A 16,169-nucleotide genomic window follows, 5' to 3' on the forward strand; every position below is an offset into this window, starting at 1 on the left:
AGCGGACGCGCGTGGGGGCGCCTCCGGGAAGCGCGTGCTACCCTCTCCGGTGTGAGGTAAGCATCCTCCCACGGTCCCGGGAAGCTCCTACGCCGCAGGCTTCCTAGCTGTGCCAGTTCCTCCGCCGCTTCCTCCAACCACACCCACCCATCCCTTCCTGCTCCGCCGACTCGGAAGCGGCAGGGGAGGTGCGGCCTCATGCCCCGCCCACACCATGCCCCACCCCCAAGGCTAGCACTTCCCCAGTGACGGAGGCAGCGGCCCACAACCCGAAGCCAGGCCCCGCCCCTTGCCCCCGGCCCCGGTCGCCACAGGTGAAACTGCTTGCTCTGAGGAGCGTGCCCCGCCCTATGCCCCGCCCCTAACTCATCGCTCCTTGTCAGTGGAGAAGCGCCACCCAAGCCCCGCCCATACACGAGTAGGCAGGCCCCGCCCCTCTTCTCGGCTGGCGCGCCGCGCGGCTTCACGGGGGAACCTGTTTCGCCGCCCGGGAGCAGTGCTTCTTCCTGTAAGGGCCTCGCCGTGCAGCGACTTCTCCTTCCGCTCCTACGGCTCCCGGGACGCCGAGAGGCCAGCGGAAGGTGCGCGGACGCCGAGGCCTGAGGTGACCGGCGGGAGCTGGGCAGTCGAGGCCACCGGCGTAGCCATGTCGCTGTGGGGACAGCCGCTGCAGGCCTCCTCTCCCCTGGTCGTGCAGCAGCCCCCGACCGCGTCCTCGGGACCTTCGACCTCCCCTTCAGCCGGCGCAACCCTCAACCGCCTGCCGGAGCCGCTGCTGCGGAGGCTCAGCGAGAGCCTAGACCGCGCTCCGGAGGGCCGGGGCTGGCGGCAGCTGGCCGAGCTGGCGGGCAGTCGGGGACGCCTCCGGCTCAGGTGAGCGGGACCCTCAGGCGGGCGGAGGGGTGTGCTCCGTGATACGGAGACGCGCGAGACCGACGTGGGCTCCGGGGTCGGGAAGGGACTGGCCCTGATGGCCCAGTGGCCCCCTTCACATCTTCCCGACCCTTCTCCGCCCCTAAAGCTGGAAAGCGATCTCTGCAAGTTCACAAGCGTTGTGTTAAGCGTAGGGACGCTTATCTGCAGGGTTGTAATCCAGTGGGGTTTAAAGCAAAAAACAGGGATGCGGACACAGCCTTCGGTACCCAAAGGGTGGTCTAAAAGGACTCTGGCAGGGAGAGGGGTGAAGCGTGCAGGGGTTCCTGGAACTAAACTCATCGTCGGCTACAGTCCCACGAGTTTACCAATCTTCACTATGAAGATTAGACTCTAAGAAATTAAACGACTTTCCCGGCTGAGGAAAGAGACCACACTGACGTGACTTGGTGCCACAGTCAGCGATTCTTAAAATCTGGGATCTCAAGACTTCTCCCCTCCTGAGAATTATGGAAGACCACAAATAGCCTTTGTGTGCCTTCTATATATTTCGCAGGTGTGCACAGATATTCTATTTGAAAGTCAAACTAATAACTCCTAAAATATTTATCTTAAAAGTAATTCTTGCATGGTAGCAGAAATAATGTCAGTTTTTTTTTTCTTCAGAAAAAGTTTGTCCAAAAACAAATAGAGCATTGGTTAACATTTTTTAAATCTGTTGCTTGAGATTTTTGTTTGCTTGCTTGACTGGTTGGTGGGTTGCTTTGGTTTCGTTTTTTTGTTTTTGTTTTTGTTTTGTTGTTGTTTTTAAACAAGATCTTGCTATGTAGTTTAACCTGTCCACGGATTTCTCTGACCTCCTGTTTCAGTCTCCCTAATGCTGGGATTTCAAACTGGCATCATCATGTATTGAAGTCTTTTTCTTCTTGGTTTTTGAGACAGGATCTCACTGTAGGTAGCCTGAGGTGGCCTGAAACACTATCAACCAGTTTGATCTGGATCTTGTAGCAGTTTCCTTGCCTCAGACTGCTGAATGCCTTGGACATCTTTATGGTATCTTAATTTAATTGCAGATCTATATTCTTTTCTATATGTGATTCATTCTATTACAGTGTCATAAGTATCAGAACTCTAGAAACTTCTCTTTTAAGAATAAATAGAAAATAGGGTCTTAGTACTATTATGAAAAATGCTTTACCCTCATAAACAACCTGAAAGTAGTCTTAGAAACTGCACTAGGTGTTCCCTATCAGAACTTTAGACCACTGCTTTGTACTGTTGTCAAGATTTCAGGCTGTCCTTTAAGTGCTCTATTTTCTGTCAAATAACTAAGTTTTGACTTTTACTGTAATTATTTGTATACATCTTTATAAGCTTAGGAACAGAAGTCATTTCTTATTTTGTGCTATACATAGAACTTCTCTTAGGCAAATACATTTTAAGTAGAGAGAGGAATCCTTTGTTCAAGATTGTATTTGTTGAGTGCTTCTTATTAGCTGGAAGTTCTAATCAACCATTATTTTGGAGCAATCACAGTAACATATGGAATGCTAAGTTGAGTGTAAATAATATCATTTATTGAACACGTAATATATACAATGTGCTGTTTAAAAGCATTATCTACTTCAACATTCCCAACAACTGTGAGCTTCAGAGTTTAGGATTGAGGCAAAGAGTAATGTTGCTATGGGTTTATTGCCCAAGTAGAAAAGGCTCATGTTGCCTGACTTTTAAAAAAATCAGAGAATGACAAACTAAGCTAGACACATACCTATAATCCTAGCCCTTGGGAGGTAGAGGCAGGAGGACCAAGGAGTTCAAGACCAGCATCGGGTACACGAGACTCTGTCTCAGAGAAAAAGTCAGACAAACAGTGAACTAGCAAAGCTGAACAGACAGAGGACTTGAGTTCTGTACTGGGAAAAATACCTTGGGCTTTGAGTTTTATAAAATAGGTCCAAAGTATCATTCAAGCTTCATAAATTTCTCAACGTCTAGACTTTCATACTACAAGAAATTGTTTCCTTTGTGGGTAGATCTGCAGAGTATTCTGGTGTTAATTGTAAATCCAGTTATGGAAGGCCCTAGGCTTCCTGGAGAGAGCCAATTTGGTGATGAAGACGTACAAGTCAATCTACCAAGCGCTGCCTAAAAGAAGCATGGCTACTAGACTACAAAAGGAGTGGGTACTTAATGCCGGGTATTAGGTTTCTCTTCTTAAGCCTTCAGTACAATTTTACTAAGTAAACTGTAGTGTTAACTATTGTTTTGGGAGGAACTTAGAGAAAAGTTTGAAGCCACTTTAGAAGGAGTAGTATAGAAAGAAGGCCAGTTACTTATTGTTCATCTTTAGAATCTTAGAATTCAAGGTAGAGAGTCTGATAAAGTGTTTTATATAGTTTATATAAAACTATGTTTTATAGTTTCATGAGTCTTCCAAGATGGTGGTTAGATAGCTCTGTATGGGTTAATTGGGGTTGGGAGGAATGGAGAATCTGGAAATACTGAACTCATATCAATTGAGATTAGAAGAATCAGTTACCATTAAAAGTTAGTACTGAAAGCCAGACATGGTGGTGCACACTAAACCCAGCATTCAGGAAGCAGAGGTAGGCAGATAGATCAATGTGAATTCTCTGTTAGCCAGTGCTACATAAGACGCTGTTGCAAAAACAATAATAGAAGTTAGCTAGAGTATATGAGCCAAAGGGATACGCAGGGTCAGCTGGTGATTGCTATTATTATATCTAGTATTGTTTGAAAAGTTCAAATGACGTCATACTAATGAAAGGAAAGCATTTGATGATAGAAGGTTGTAAAGACCTTGCCCTCTGATTGCAGTGTGAGAGTCTGGTTGAGGGTATGTAACAAGTTATGGGAGAATGTGAACTACTTTTCTCAGTCATTGAAGTCATAGCCCTAATCTCAAATTGTTGCCCTTTTTGTTTTTTGTTTTTTTTTTTTTGCTTGTTTGTTTGTTTTTCTCTTTCTTTTTTATTGATTTGAGACCAGGTCTTACTTACATAGACCAGGCTAGCCTCGAAGTTATCATGATCCTGCCCCCTCTGCGTTTTAAGTGCCACCATGCTCAGCCTCTTGCCACATTTTCCCCTCAGTCTTTACATCTTTCTTTACATTAAATGAGAATTTAATAATATAAATCATAGTAAGAGTCCATTCTGCATTGTCCCCAGAGATTAGGAATATCGAAAATGTTTTTACAATTGATTAATGATATGATTATTGGTGTGATTATTGGTGATTCAGCTTGATTCTTTGCATGTACTCTAGCTCCCAATAGCTACTGATCCTGATTCTGTTCAAACTGATCTAATATCAGGTTCTTTAAAGACAGGATTTCTATAGCCCTAGCTAACCTGGAACTTGTTATATAGACAGAGCTAGCCATGAACACAAAGAGATCTTCCTCAGTTCTTAGGTGCAGAAATTAAAGGCATGTTTCACATTGTTTGGATAAAATTGGATGCTGCCTTCTTCCAGTTTAAACATACTCTTAGTGTGCCAACGTATGATAATTGGTGGTGAGTGGAATGGCTAAACTACAAGGATTGGCAGAACTTTCAGAAAGCTTAAAGTATCTAAATCCTCTAAGCAGAGTGCTTGAGAGTGGAGCTGTGAAACATGAGCCAAGGGGAAACCATCTGTTGCTGCTTGTCCGCAGTGTAGAAGATGCTCTTTAGTTGCAGAAGTCCTACCCTCAAGCAGATGATGATGAAAATGGAAACATATTAAAAAGATGAATGAAAGTGTCTCCCATTATCTGTCTCATTTTATTTCTAAGTGCTTTTCTACCTAATCTTCTCCTAATACTGTCCTTCATTCAGGGTTTTGAATACAGTCAAGCTCATTACAATGAGAAATATCTGCTTTTCCCAGATAGATGTATGTAGGTAGCTATTGCCCTCTCCTCAAGTGATTAATAGGCATCTTAAATGTAACATGTCCCACACTTAATAGGTACTCTCCTATAAACCTGTTTCCCTTAGTTTTCTGTATCTAAGTAAGTTACTACATCTCTCCAGTTGTTCAGACCAGAAAATCCAGTTATTTTACTTGTATACATATCATTTTTGTTAGTAATTCCTGATTGCTCTATGTCCAATATATATTTAGAATATGGCATCCACTGCCATACAAGGTTACGGTTAAACCTACATATCTCACCCAATTCCTTCTAATAGTTTCTTGATTTCTCTCTCCTTCCCTTCCCATTCCAACCTGTCCTAAACACAACGGTAACAGTGCTTATTTCTGAATATTAATAAGCAAGTTGGAACTGTAGCTCAGAGTGTTTGCCTAGTGTGCATGGGTTCTATCCCCAGCACCACATAAACCACATATGGTAGCAAATGCCTGTATCTGGCATTTGGAAGGTAGAGGCAGGAGAATTAGAAGTTAAAGGTCCTCTCCATAGGGACTGTGAGACACACCTAGGATATATAAACCCTGCTTCAGAGAAAAGCTAAGTGAGGTGTGATAAGTACAACGTGTAATTCTAGCACTGGGGAGAATGGGGTACAAACCATTTTAAGCCAGAAGCCACCTGAACCTAAAACAGTAAAATAAAAAAACCTTAAATTAGGCTTGTTCCTCTACTTAAAACCCTCCAATTGCTTTTCTGTCTGAAGTGAAAAAAAATTCTCTGGAGCTAGAGTTACAGGTGATTGTGAGCTATGGAATATGGGTGCTAGGAACTGAACTTAGATCTCTAGAGGGGTGCTGAGTTCTCTTTACCATTGAGCCATTTCTCTAGTACCTAAAAATAATTTTTAAAAGCAAAGTTCACCTGTTTTCATAATAAAGAAATTCTTTAAATTCCAAATTCAAGTTTATAGAAACCACATCAAAGGACACTCTTACAAAAACATAACTAAAAAATGAAAGATAAAAGTTGGGTATGTAAACACATTACCTTAGCCCAAAGCCAGTGAGTGCCCATGCAGAAAACCAGTAAAACAAAATGGTACAAAATCCTCCTCTCATCTTTATACCTTGTTTTGGAACAGAATAACTTTAGTTTGATCTTTGTACTTTGTTAGGAAGGAAAACTGGCTACTAAGCTTTTTCTCTATATGAATTGAGACATCCCTTGGTTATATCTGATGAGATGGCCTATTAATTTCATGTATCAGTCAGTGCCTGGTAAACTTCTGAGTCCTAAAATGTATATTTTGTATACTGCACTCAAGTATTTATGAATCTCATATTCATTTGAAAACTTAGTAACTTATTTCTAATCTATGGTCTTTGACAAGGACTTCTTATGCCTTTTTCAGTTGCTGACTTTATAACATTGATATTCTTATTCAGTGTCTTTTTGAGATATCATCTTCTATGTTCTTAATATTTCTCTCACTGTTCATATCTGTTCATACAATTTTGGCCTTATGAGATGAGGGACTTATTCTTTTCAGAGAGCAGCATCTGGCCTACTAATTAGTGCCTTCATTTTGGGTCATATTCTACTTCATCTTTAAAGAAAAAGTTAACAGAATTGTAATTCTGTTACCTGGACATATATCATGCTTAAGATTCACCTGGAAGTATATCAGAAATGCTCTCTAAAATAATCAAGGGAGGTTGAATCCAATAGTGGTTATCATCTATAGCTTTTCAAACCTTTTGTGCCTTGATTGTGACAGCAACTCTTAACTGTAGAGTCTGTGATACACAAATAAAAATACTTTCTTTGTTTTTTTTTTTAATGTTTGGGCAGTAGTGGTGCACACCTTTAATCCCAGCACTTAGGAGGCAGAGGCAGGTGGATCTCTGAAATCTAGGCCAGCTTTGTCTACAGAGAGAATTCTAGGGACAGCCAGGGCTACACCAAAAAACCCTGTCACCAAACAACAACAAAAACTAGAAGAGGAAGAGGAAGAGGGAGGAGGAGAAGAGAGGGGGAAGGAGAGAGGGAGGGGAGGGGAGGGGAGGAGAGAGGAGGGGAAGGGAAGGGAAAAAGAAAAAGAGAGGCCTGATGTGGTGATTTAGCACTAAGCACTTGGGAGAAAGAGACAGATAGCTCTCTGAATTCAAGGTCAGCCTGGTCTATATTTTGAGTTCTAGGCCAACTAGAGCTACATAGTAAGACCCTGTCTCTAAATAAATAATGGGAAAGAAGGAAAGAGTAAAGCAAATTTCTGGCCTTTTTCTCACTTTTAATTGAAGGATAAAAGTTTGATCTGTATCAAGATTAAATTTTTCTCCCATCCTTCAGACTTAATAATTATAGGCGCTAAAGAGGTGAAGAGATCAGAGAAGGGAAAGGAATGCTGGAAGAGGGAGCAGAGGAGGAAAGGGCCCTAGCTTTCATAATGTAATTAGTTTCCTACCAACCAAGGTTTTTTTTTCTATACAGCACCTACAATGAATGGTCCAGCTACATATTAGACGTATCATGAATTAAATCTGTTGTTTCAGTTGCCTGGACCTGGAACAGTGTTCTCTTAAAGTATTGGAGCCAGAGGGAAGCCCAAGTTTGTGTTTATTGAAACTAATGGGTGAAAAAGGATGTACAGTCACAGAACTGAGCGACTTCCTGCAGGCTTTGGAGCACACTGAGGTTCTTCCGCTTCTTAACCCCCCAGGTAGGTCCCCCCACTTCAGGACTATTCTTCAGAAATTCATGGAGTCAAATTTAGAGAAGAATACCTTTTTTTGACCAGATAAATTGTATTCAATATTTTTGGAAAATATAAGTACATAGAAGAGCCTCATTCCCCTTTCCCCCATGTTGAGACATCAAAAGTGTTGAATTGTAGTTCAAGAAGCAAGCTATACAAAACATTTTTAAGCAATTGTTTAAAAATTTTGAGTGTAACCCACATATTTGATATTAGGGAATTAAGCCATAATATTGTAGTCCACAAGATGCCTATATTCTAGGAAAATGTATGCTAACATATTTACATGTTAGGTTTCTGTAACACACACGAAAATAGTATAGCCCAAAACACAATGTACATTTTTTATGTATGTGTATATAAGGATGAGGTAAAGTGAGATCAGATGTTCACTATTTTTTATCATTGTAATACTTTTGAAATGTTAGCTATATGAATTTATCTTAGTACCCCTGTATTGAGTGAGGCTTTTCACATATAAAGTCATGTGAAGAATAGAGAAAAAGGCGCTAGAAAGATAGCAGCTCGTCAGTTAAGAGCACTTGCTGTTCTTCCATAGGACCAGAGCAAGGTTTCCTGTACCCATGTCAGGGTAACTCAAAATTGCTTGTAACCCCAGCTCCAGGGGATACAATGTCTTCTTCTGACCTCTGACATCACCTACACTCACCTGCTTATATACAGAAAAACAAACACACAAATAAAAATACAATGCAAAATTTAAAAAAAAAAAAAACAAAAAAAACAAAAAAAAAACAGGAAACAGGCTGGAGAAATGGATATTTAAAAATTAGAAAACAGTCTATTCTCCAGATAGCTGCAGATGGACTTAATCAGTGACAGCAACATCAAGAGAGGAAGGACAATGACATCAAAGTTGTTTGATTGGGCCAGGTATGGTAGTCGATGTCTGTGTTCCCAGGAAGATCAAGGCCAGCCTGAACTACATAGTGAGATCCTGTTTGAGATAAACAAACATTGCCTGTTGGCAGCCGCAGTGCAAGCCTCCTTTCCAACATTCCATATGGCCATATGTCCCCATTAGCAGTGAAGAATCTAGTCAAGTCTAGAAAGGCTGAATACTATGGATTTGATCTATGGTCTCTGTTTTACATAATTTTGGTATAGTAATGTCTTTTTATATATATCCAAATTGATTATGACTTTTTAAATTATTTGTGTGTACTATTATGTTTATGTGTATGCACCTACATGAGTCTGTATTCACTACATGTATGCAGATGCTCTCAGAGGCCAGAGGGCAGAGGAACCCTGGAACTGGAGTTATAGGTAGTTATAAACTGCCCACTGATGAGTTCTGGGAACTCAGCGTACATCTTCGGTGAAAACACTAAACAGTCTTAACCACTGAGCCATCTCTCCAGCCCTATGATATATGTTTAATATGAGAAATTAGGGACATAAGATATAGTAGTAAATTGTCAATTACACCTATGAGAAACCCAAACTCAAATTGATGTCTTGAAGGTAATATATTATTTCTACCTGAAACACCCAAAAGTAGATAAGGCTTCCTAAGAAGTAGAGATAGCCACAAGTTTAATGTTTTTCCTCATCTTTCTTGATATTGACTTCCTTCTATGACTGACACTCACCTAGCCTAGAATGTCTGATGGATATTCTTAGTCTCATTTATCATTGTCCCAGAATTCTAAGCAAAAAGCAGGTTTATTCTAGTTAACTAGTTCTGTTCACTTGCTTGTCCCTAATACTATCACTCTAGCCAAGGACATGGAATGTGCTGATATGCCTGGCTTAAAGCTAAGAATGGAATTAGGCTGAGTCAGCTTTCCATGAACCCCGTGGATCACCAAACAAAAATAGACTGGTTGGATAAGGAAAAGAGTCAACAGACCCTGGAGATGTAACCAGACCTGACCACAAATACAAAGGGTCCTAGATTATGAGGGAGGAAACATGGACCCAGCCATTCTCTGTTTACCATATACCTTTACATACCTTATTTGGAGAGTACTGTATTGAGTGTTTGGCTTCCTCAACTAGAGCCTGTTGACTAGGAACAATGAAATGCAAATCAGATGTCCCACATACAATTGGTGCCCATTTCTCAACAATGAATGTCCTAAAGTGTAAGGACCGAACTCCACCAGCCTAATGCACTACACCATCTACTAAGTTCTCATGTTTAGTGAATGGGGAATCCTCTGCCTCACAGATTACAGGAGTCACATGGAATGATAGCGCATGCTGTAATCCCAGCAGCCAAGGAAGCTGACGTCAGAGCATCGCTGTGAGTTAGCCAGGGCTACATGAGTGCATCCTAACAAGCTTTAGTTACAGAGTAATACTGTCTCAAACAAACAAAAATAAGTATAGAAAATATTTTTATGTTTTTGTTAACTGTATTTTTAAGGTTTTTTGTGTTTTTTTTTGTGGTTTTTTTTTTTTTTTTTTTTTTTGGTTTTCTGAGACAGGGTTTCTCTGTGTAGTCCTGGCTGTCCTGGAACTCACTCTGTAGACCAGGCTGGCCTCGAACTCAGAAATCNGCCTGCCTCTGCCTCCCAAGTACTGGATTACAGGCATGCGCCACCACTACCCAACTTATTTTTATGTTTTAATAACAAATCTGAGAATAAGATTGTCTTAAGAAAAATGTAAGCTCTATTAAAAATCAGTTTAATTTGTGACTTTGTTCAGAATTATTAATTGAACACTTTTTGTATTCAACACTTATTATCTTCATGGTCTCAGGCATATGAATTCAGAGATGAACAAGGCAATTATTTTTTTCCCATTAAAAGGTCTTTGTTCCGTAGAACAGACAAATCTAGAACAACTATTAAAAAAAAGAAAACAACTATAAGCCAGGCATAGTGGAGCACACCTTTAATCCCAGAATTTAAGAGGCAGAGTCAGGCAGATCTCTGAGTTTGAAGTCATCTTAGTCTAAGTAGTAAGTTTCAGGACAGTCAGAGCCACATAGTGGGACCCTGTCTTGAAAAGAAAATTGTGTGTGTGTGTATAAGTTTATCTGATCTCCAGTTTCCCATTTTAGTACTTTGCGTTCTTTTTTGCATGTTTTTCAGGTTTTTTTGAAACAGGGCTTCTCTGTATATAATCACTTTGGCTGTCCTGAAACTCCATTTATAGACCAGGCAGGCCTCAAACTCACAGAAATCTGCCTGGCTCTGCCTTCTGAGTGCTGGAATTAAAGGCAGGCATGCACCACCACACCTGGCTTAGTGCATTGCATTCTTTTTTTTTTAAGATTTACTTATTTTATGTAAGTACATAGTTGCTCTCTTCAGACACACTAGAAGAGGTCATCAGATTCCATTTCAGGTGGTTGTGAGCCACCCTGTGGTTGCTGGGACTTGAACTCAGTACCTCCGAAAGAACAGTCAGTGTGCTTAACCACTGAGCCATCTCTCCAGCCCAGTGCATTGCATTCATCAATTTTAATGAAGATGTAAAGCATGCTAGTGTTTTCTCTATGTTGTACTTATTGTACTTATGCCATTTTACAGGAAGCATTATTTCTTATTCCATAGAAAGCATTGTATTTGTTTTTTCTGATAGTCTTTGCAGAGAGATGTGGTTAGGGCAAGATGTATTCTGTAGATAATGCTATGAGCATATTATCAGACCTTTCAGATCCAAATGCAAGAAACTAGATTAATTTTGACTAAAGGAAGAACTTTAGTCTGATTTTTGTCATATTTTGTTCCACTTGTTATGGAACTGTAACCAGAAACAGCTCTTAAGAGATAACTGTAGCATAACGGTCCCTGACTTTTGGGAAGCTAACTTAGATTCCTGTTTATTTGTTCTGAAAGCTAAAAGTAGCTACAGCAGAGCTGGGAGTCACTTCTAGTGGCCACTAGCATGAAGTTGAAGGTAAGTGCAGACTTGCTCTGAAACATGTGCTCCTAAGTTCTTGCACCTAATACAGTTTCTAAAGAAGCCCTTGGGAATGAGCTCACCCTACTGCTAGCTCTCTCATTGGACTTTTCTTTAGCACAGGGGTTGACTACTTTGCTTGAGATCTGTCTTCCTTGAATTATTTGTTAAACTGCTTCTAGTTCTGATGTGCCTGGTATTCATCACAAGTGCATACATGTATAAACACACCTGTGCATGCACCATACACACATGCATCATAGTTATATACACATACATAATAATAAACAGATTTTTCTTTAACATTTTTCATAAATCTACTTTGTTATTCCCCCCTCCCTTAACTCCTCAGATCCCCTTTCCTCCCTACCCACCCAACTTTGTTTTCTCTCTGACAGCAAGCAACAAAATAAAAAGCAAAACTTGGGCTGGAGACGTGGCTCAGTGGTTAAGAGCACTGACTGCTCTTCGGAAGGTCCTGAGTTCAAATCCCAGCAACCACATGGTTGCTCACAACCATCCATAGCGAGATCTGATGCCCTTTTCTGGAGTGTCTGAAGACAGCAACAGTGTATACTTACATATAATAAATAAATAAATCTTAAAAAAAAAAAAAGTAAAACTCAACTAGTAAGGAAAAAAACCAACAAAATAAAATGAACACACACCCCACCCCCACATACACACACAACCTGGCCAGCTACTAGACATGAGGGCCTGCCCTGGACTGTGGTTGATATATTCAGCTCCATTGTAGAAAACTGATTTTTCCCTTTGCTTTGCTGGCTGGCATCAATTACAAATAGCTTCTTGATTATTTTGACTAAAGGAAGAACTTCAGTCTGATTTTGCCATATTTTGTTCCAGTTATTACGGAACTGTAACCAGAGATGCTCTTAAGAGATAACTGTAGCATAGAGGTCCCTGACTTTTTAGGGGTGGAGCTCTACGCTGGTCTTGTACATGCTGTTACAGTGTCTTTGAATTCATATGTGCACAGCCCTTCTGTTTCTGGAAGACACTGTTTCCTTGGAGCCATCTCCTATCTCTGGCTCTTACAGTCTTACCACCTCCTCTTTTGCATAGATCCCTGGGCCTTAAGGGGAAGGGCTTTATGGAGATGCCTCATTTAAGACAGAGTGCTTGCTGCAGAATCCCATAGCCAAACATTAGGGTGAGCTCAGAGAGTCTTGGAGAGGAGGAGGAGGAAGGATGGGAGGAACCAAGGGCATCAGGGACATCACAAGAACACTGCCCACAGAATCAACTGACCCGGACTCATGGGGGCTCACAGAGATCAGAGAACCTGTGAGGGTCTGACTTAAGTCTCTGCACATATGCTATGGCTTGGTGTTCTGGTGGGACTCCTAATAGTGGGATCAGGGGCTGGCTCTGACTCTTGCCTACTTGTGAGACCCTTCTTTTTCTACTGTTTTACCTCATTCAACCCTGATATGATGGTATGTGCCTGGGCTTATTGTAGCTTGTTATGCCATGTTTGATTGATGTCCCTGGAAGGCTTACTCTTTTCTGAAGGGAGTCAGGGGCTGGGAGAGCAAGAGTCTGGGGGAGAGGGAAGAAAGAGGAGGTAGAGACTGGGAGAGGGAAGGGGGGGGGAAACTGTAGTAGGAATGTAATATATGAGAGAAGAAGAAGAAGAAACTGAATGCTCTAAAGTCTCTCACTCTGCACATTGTCCACTTGGGGGGGTCTCTGTGTTATTTCTGTCTACTGCAAGAAGCAGCTTCTTTGATAAGGGTTGAACAATATTCTGATCTATGAGTATAGCAATATGTCATTAGGGGTCATTTTATTGCTATGTTCTTTTTGCAGAATAATAGTATTCCCCCTTGGCCCATGACTTATCAAGTCTCAGGTTCTTGATCATTTTAGGGATGTTAGCAATGGGTTCCATCTCGTGGAGTAGGCCTTAAATTTAATCAAAAGTGTTTGGTTACTCCCATGACATTTGTGCTGCAATTGCACCATCAGACAGGTCACTGTTGGAAGTTACATGGTTTGTAGCTGGGAGATGTTGATAATTACCTTTAATTACCTTTCTCAATTGGTAGTGTACAGGGTACCATGAATACTAGTCAGTAGGGGTGAAGCTTCTGGTCAGACACCAGCTCAGTTTCTTAGGTCTCTAATTCATGTCCAGTTGAAAAAAAACTAGCCTATGCACCACTTAGACATCTAACTCAGTTGAAGTGCTGGCCATATGAGTGTTTATGACCAGGTATCTGTGTGTGTGTTGGCATTGAGAACTTTGATATGATGTCTGCCTGGCAGGTGTCTTAAAAGGTGCATCCTGATCTCAGAATGTTAGCATGTAGGGGGAAAAGTATATCTTAAAATTGGAGAAATGTGGCAAATATTTTTTCTTCCCAACCATGGAGAAGTAGAGTATATCAAAGTCTTTTGCAGTTAAGTTTTTTCTTGTTTTACAAAGGTTTCAGCTGAAGATACATACTGACAGAAAAGAAGAAATAAACTATGATAAAGATGAATATGAAAACTTTTGAAAATATTTCTTTGTTGTTTTCTACAAACCCTTCTTTGTAACTCTCCTTTTGTTTTTTTGGGTGTTTTGTTTTGTTTTGTTTTTAGGATTAAAGATCACTGTAAATCCAGAATCCAAGGCAGTTTTGGCTGGACAGTTTGTAAAACTGTGCTGCCGGGCAACTGGACATCCTTTTGTACAATATCAATGGTTCAAAATGAATAAAGAGGTAATTTTTAAATGTCTTTTAATTCTACTTAGGTTGGTTAGTTAGCTGGTCGCTTGCCTAATTGGTTGGTTGGTTGGTTGGTTGGCTGGCTGGCTGGCTGGCTGGCTGGTTGGTTGGTTGGTTGGTTGGTTAGCTGGCTGGCTAGTTGGCTGGCTGGCTGGCTGGCTGGCTGGCTGGTTGGTTGGTTGGTTGGTTGGCTGGCTGGTCATTTTTGTGAGTTTAGAGCTAGGAAGAATATGAGCAGCATGGTAACAGGATATGAAGAACCAGCAAAGTGTTTGAATAAGGAACTTTTCTTTCTCTGAGACAGGGATTCTCTGTGTGTAGCCCTGGGGGTCCTAGAACTCATTCTGTAGACCAGGCTAGCTTCAAGCGCACAGAGACGAGCCTATCTCTGCTCCTGAGTGCTGGGATAAAAAGTGTGTAACACCACTACCTAGATTAAACAAAGGATTTATATTTGGGGGGAGGGGTTTTTTTGTGTATTTGTTTGTTTTTACGTAAAAACTTGTCACTTGAAGAAGGCAGGGATCAGCAAGACAACCAGGTTATCTATTGCCTGGGTTGCTGAAAAATACCTGACGTGTGATCTCAGTGAGTTAATGAAGGTGAATCACAGGGCATATTTCAGCATGTGTTTTAAGGATATGGTTAGCCAGACTGATAAATCAGATGAAGAGCATGAGGAAGCAAACAGAAAAATTAAGGAGGACTTCCTACTTTTCCACTTGAGTATCTTGGCCATGTTTACTCTATATGTTTTTTATTTGTTTTGTTTGTTTGAGAAGACTGGAGAGGTCTATGTCTAGGAGGAAAAATAAGAGTGTGACTTCAGATCATGCTTATTATACATGCAAGTGAATCACACTTTCAGTTTGGATATCTAGAGAGACAACAATGAGGGTGTATAGTGAAAGGAATTAAAAGATGGAACAGTTGGGCTGGTGAGATGGCTCAGTGGGTAAGAGCACCCGACTGCTCTTCTGAAGGTCCTGAGTTCAAATCCCAGCAACCACATGGTGGCTCATAACCATCCGTAAGGAGATCTGACTCCCTCTTCTGGAGTGTCTGAAGACAGCTACAGTGTACTTACATATAATAAATAAATAAATAAACCTTTAAATTAAAAAAAAAAAAAGATGGAACAGTCAAAAGAGAAGAATAAAAAACAAAGTATTTCAAGAAGAAAGGGATGACCGACTTCTTCAGTGCTGCTAAGGAAGAAAAGACAAAAGTGTTTGTTGGCTAATTTGTGATAGAAGGGATTTAGAGTATTTTTTGAAAGTGATTTGGTAAAGGGAAGAAACATGCTAAAACCAAGAAGAAAATGCGGAACAATTTCAGAGAAGATGGGTTATTGAAGAGGAAAAACTTTTCCCTCTTAGATTCTGAGCTTGGGCCCTGCAAATAGTAGGTAAAAATGGATTAGGAGGGACTGGAGAAGTGACTCAGCAGTTAAGAGCACTTCCTGAGGACCTAGGTATGGTTTTTATCACTAATATGGCAGATACAGGAGATCTGACAGCCACTTTTGGCCTCTGCAGGTGCTGCATGCATATGGTGTTCATACACATATACAGGCAAGCACATATATAGTGACATAAATAAAATATATCTTAAAATTGTAAAAGATGGGGTCCAGGCATAGTGGTGCATGCCTTTAATCCCAGCTCTCCAGAAACAAAGGCAAGTGGGTCTCTGAGTTCAAAGCCACCCTGATCTACATAGTGAATTCCAGGATAACCAGGGCTATGTAGAAAGATCCTGTCTCCAGAAAAAAAAAAGAATTACCAGAAGAAAAACATGGATCTGCAATTCACCAGGAAAGGGCTCTTGCTGACAAGCCTGATGATCTGAGTTTCATCCCTAAGACTCACATGATCAAAAAAGAGAACTGATTCCCAAAAGTTGTTCTATGCCATCACACATACTTCATAGTACTTATGTGTGCATCCTGACACACATAAGTCCAATAAATAAATAAGCACAGAAAAGTTTTTAAACGATTCATATGCATGGCAGTTTGCTAAATTAATTTAGA

At 40.9% G+C, this 16,169-nt stretch overlaps 1 protein-coding gene across 3 annotated transcripts in view; it reads left to right on the plus strand.

Moving 5' to 3' along the window:
- The first annotated feature begins 481 nt into the window (after window positions 1–481).
- Window positions 482–16,169, plus strand: part of Malt1 (MALT1 paracaspase) — a 45,210-nt gene continuing 29,522 nt past the window's right edge. For all 3 annotated transcript variants that reach the window (XM_029547153.1, XM_021214708.2, XM_021214707.2), the window contains exons 1-3: window positions 482–873; window positions 7,312–7,478; window positions 14,007–14,128. In XM_029547153.1, coding sequence (XP_029403013.1) covers window positions 647–873; window positions 7,312–7,478; window positions 14,007–14,128 — 516 coding nt within the window. In that variant the 5' untranslated portion in view covers window positions 482–646. The remainder of the gene's footprint in view (window positions 874–7,311; window positions 7,479–14,006; window positions 14,129–16,169) is intronic.

Source organism: Mus pahari, chromosome 15 (genome assembly GCF_900095145.1).
Source record: "Mus pahari chromosome 15, PAHARI_EIJ_v1.1, whole genome shotgun sequence".
In the NCBI taxonomy this organism is placed as follows: domain Eukaryota; kingdom Metazoa; phylum Chordata; class Mammalia; order Rodentia; family Muridae; genus Mus; species Mus pahari.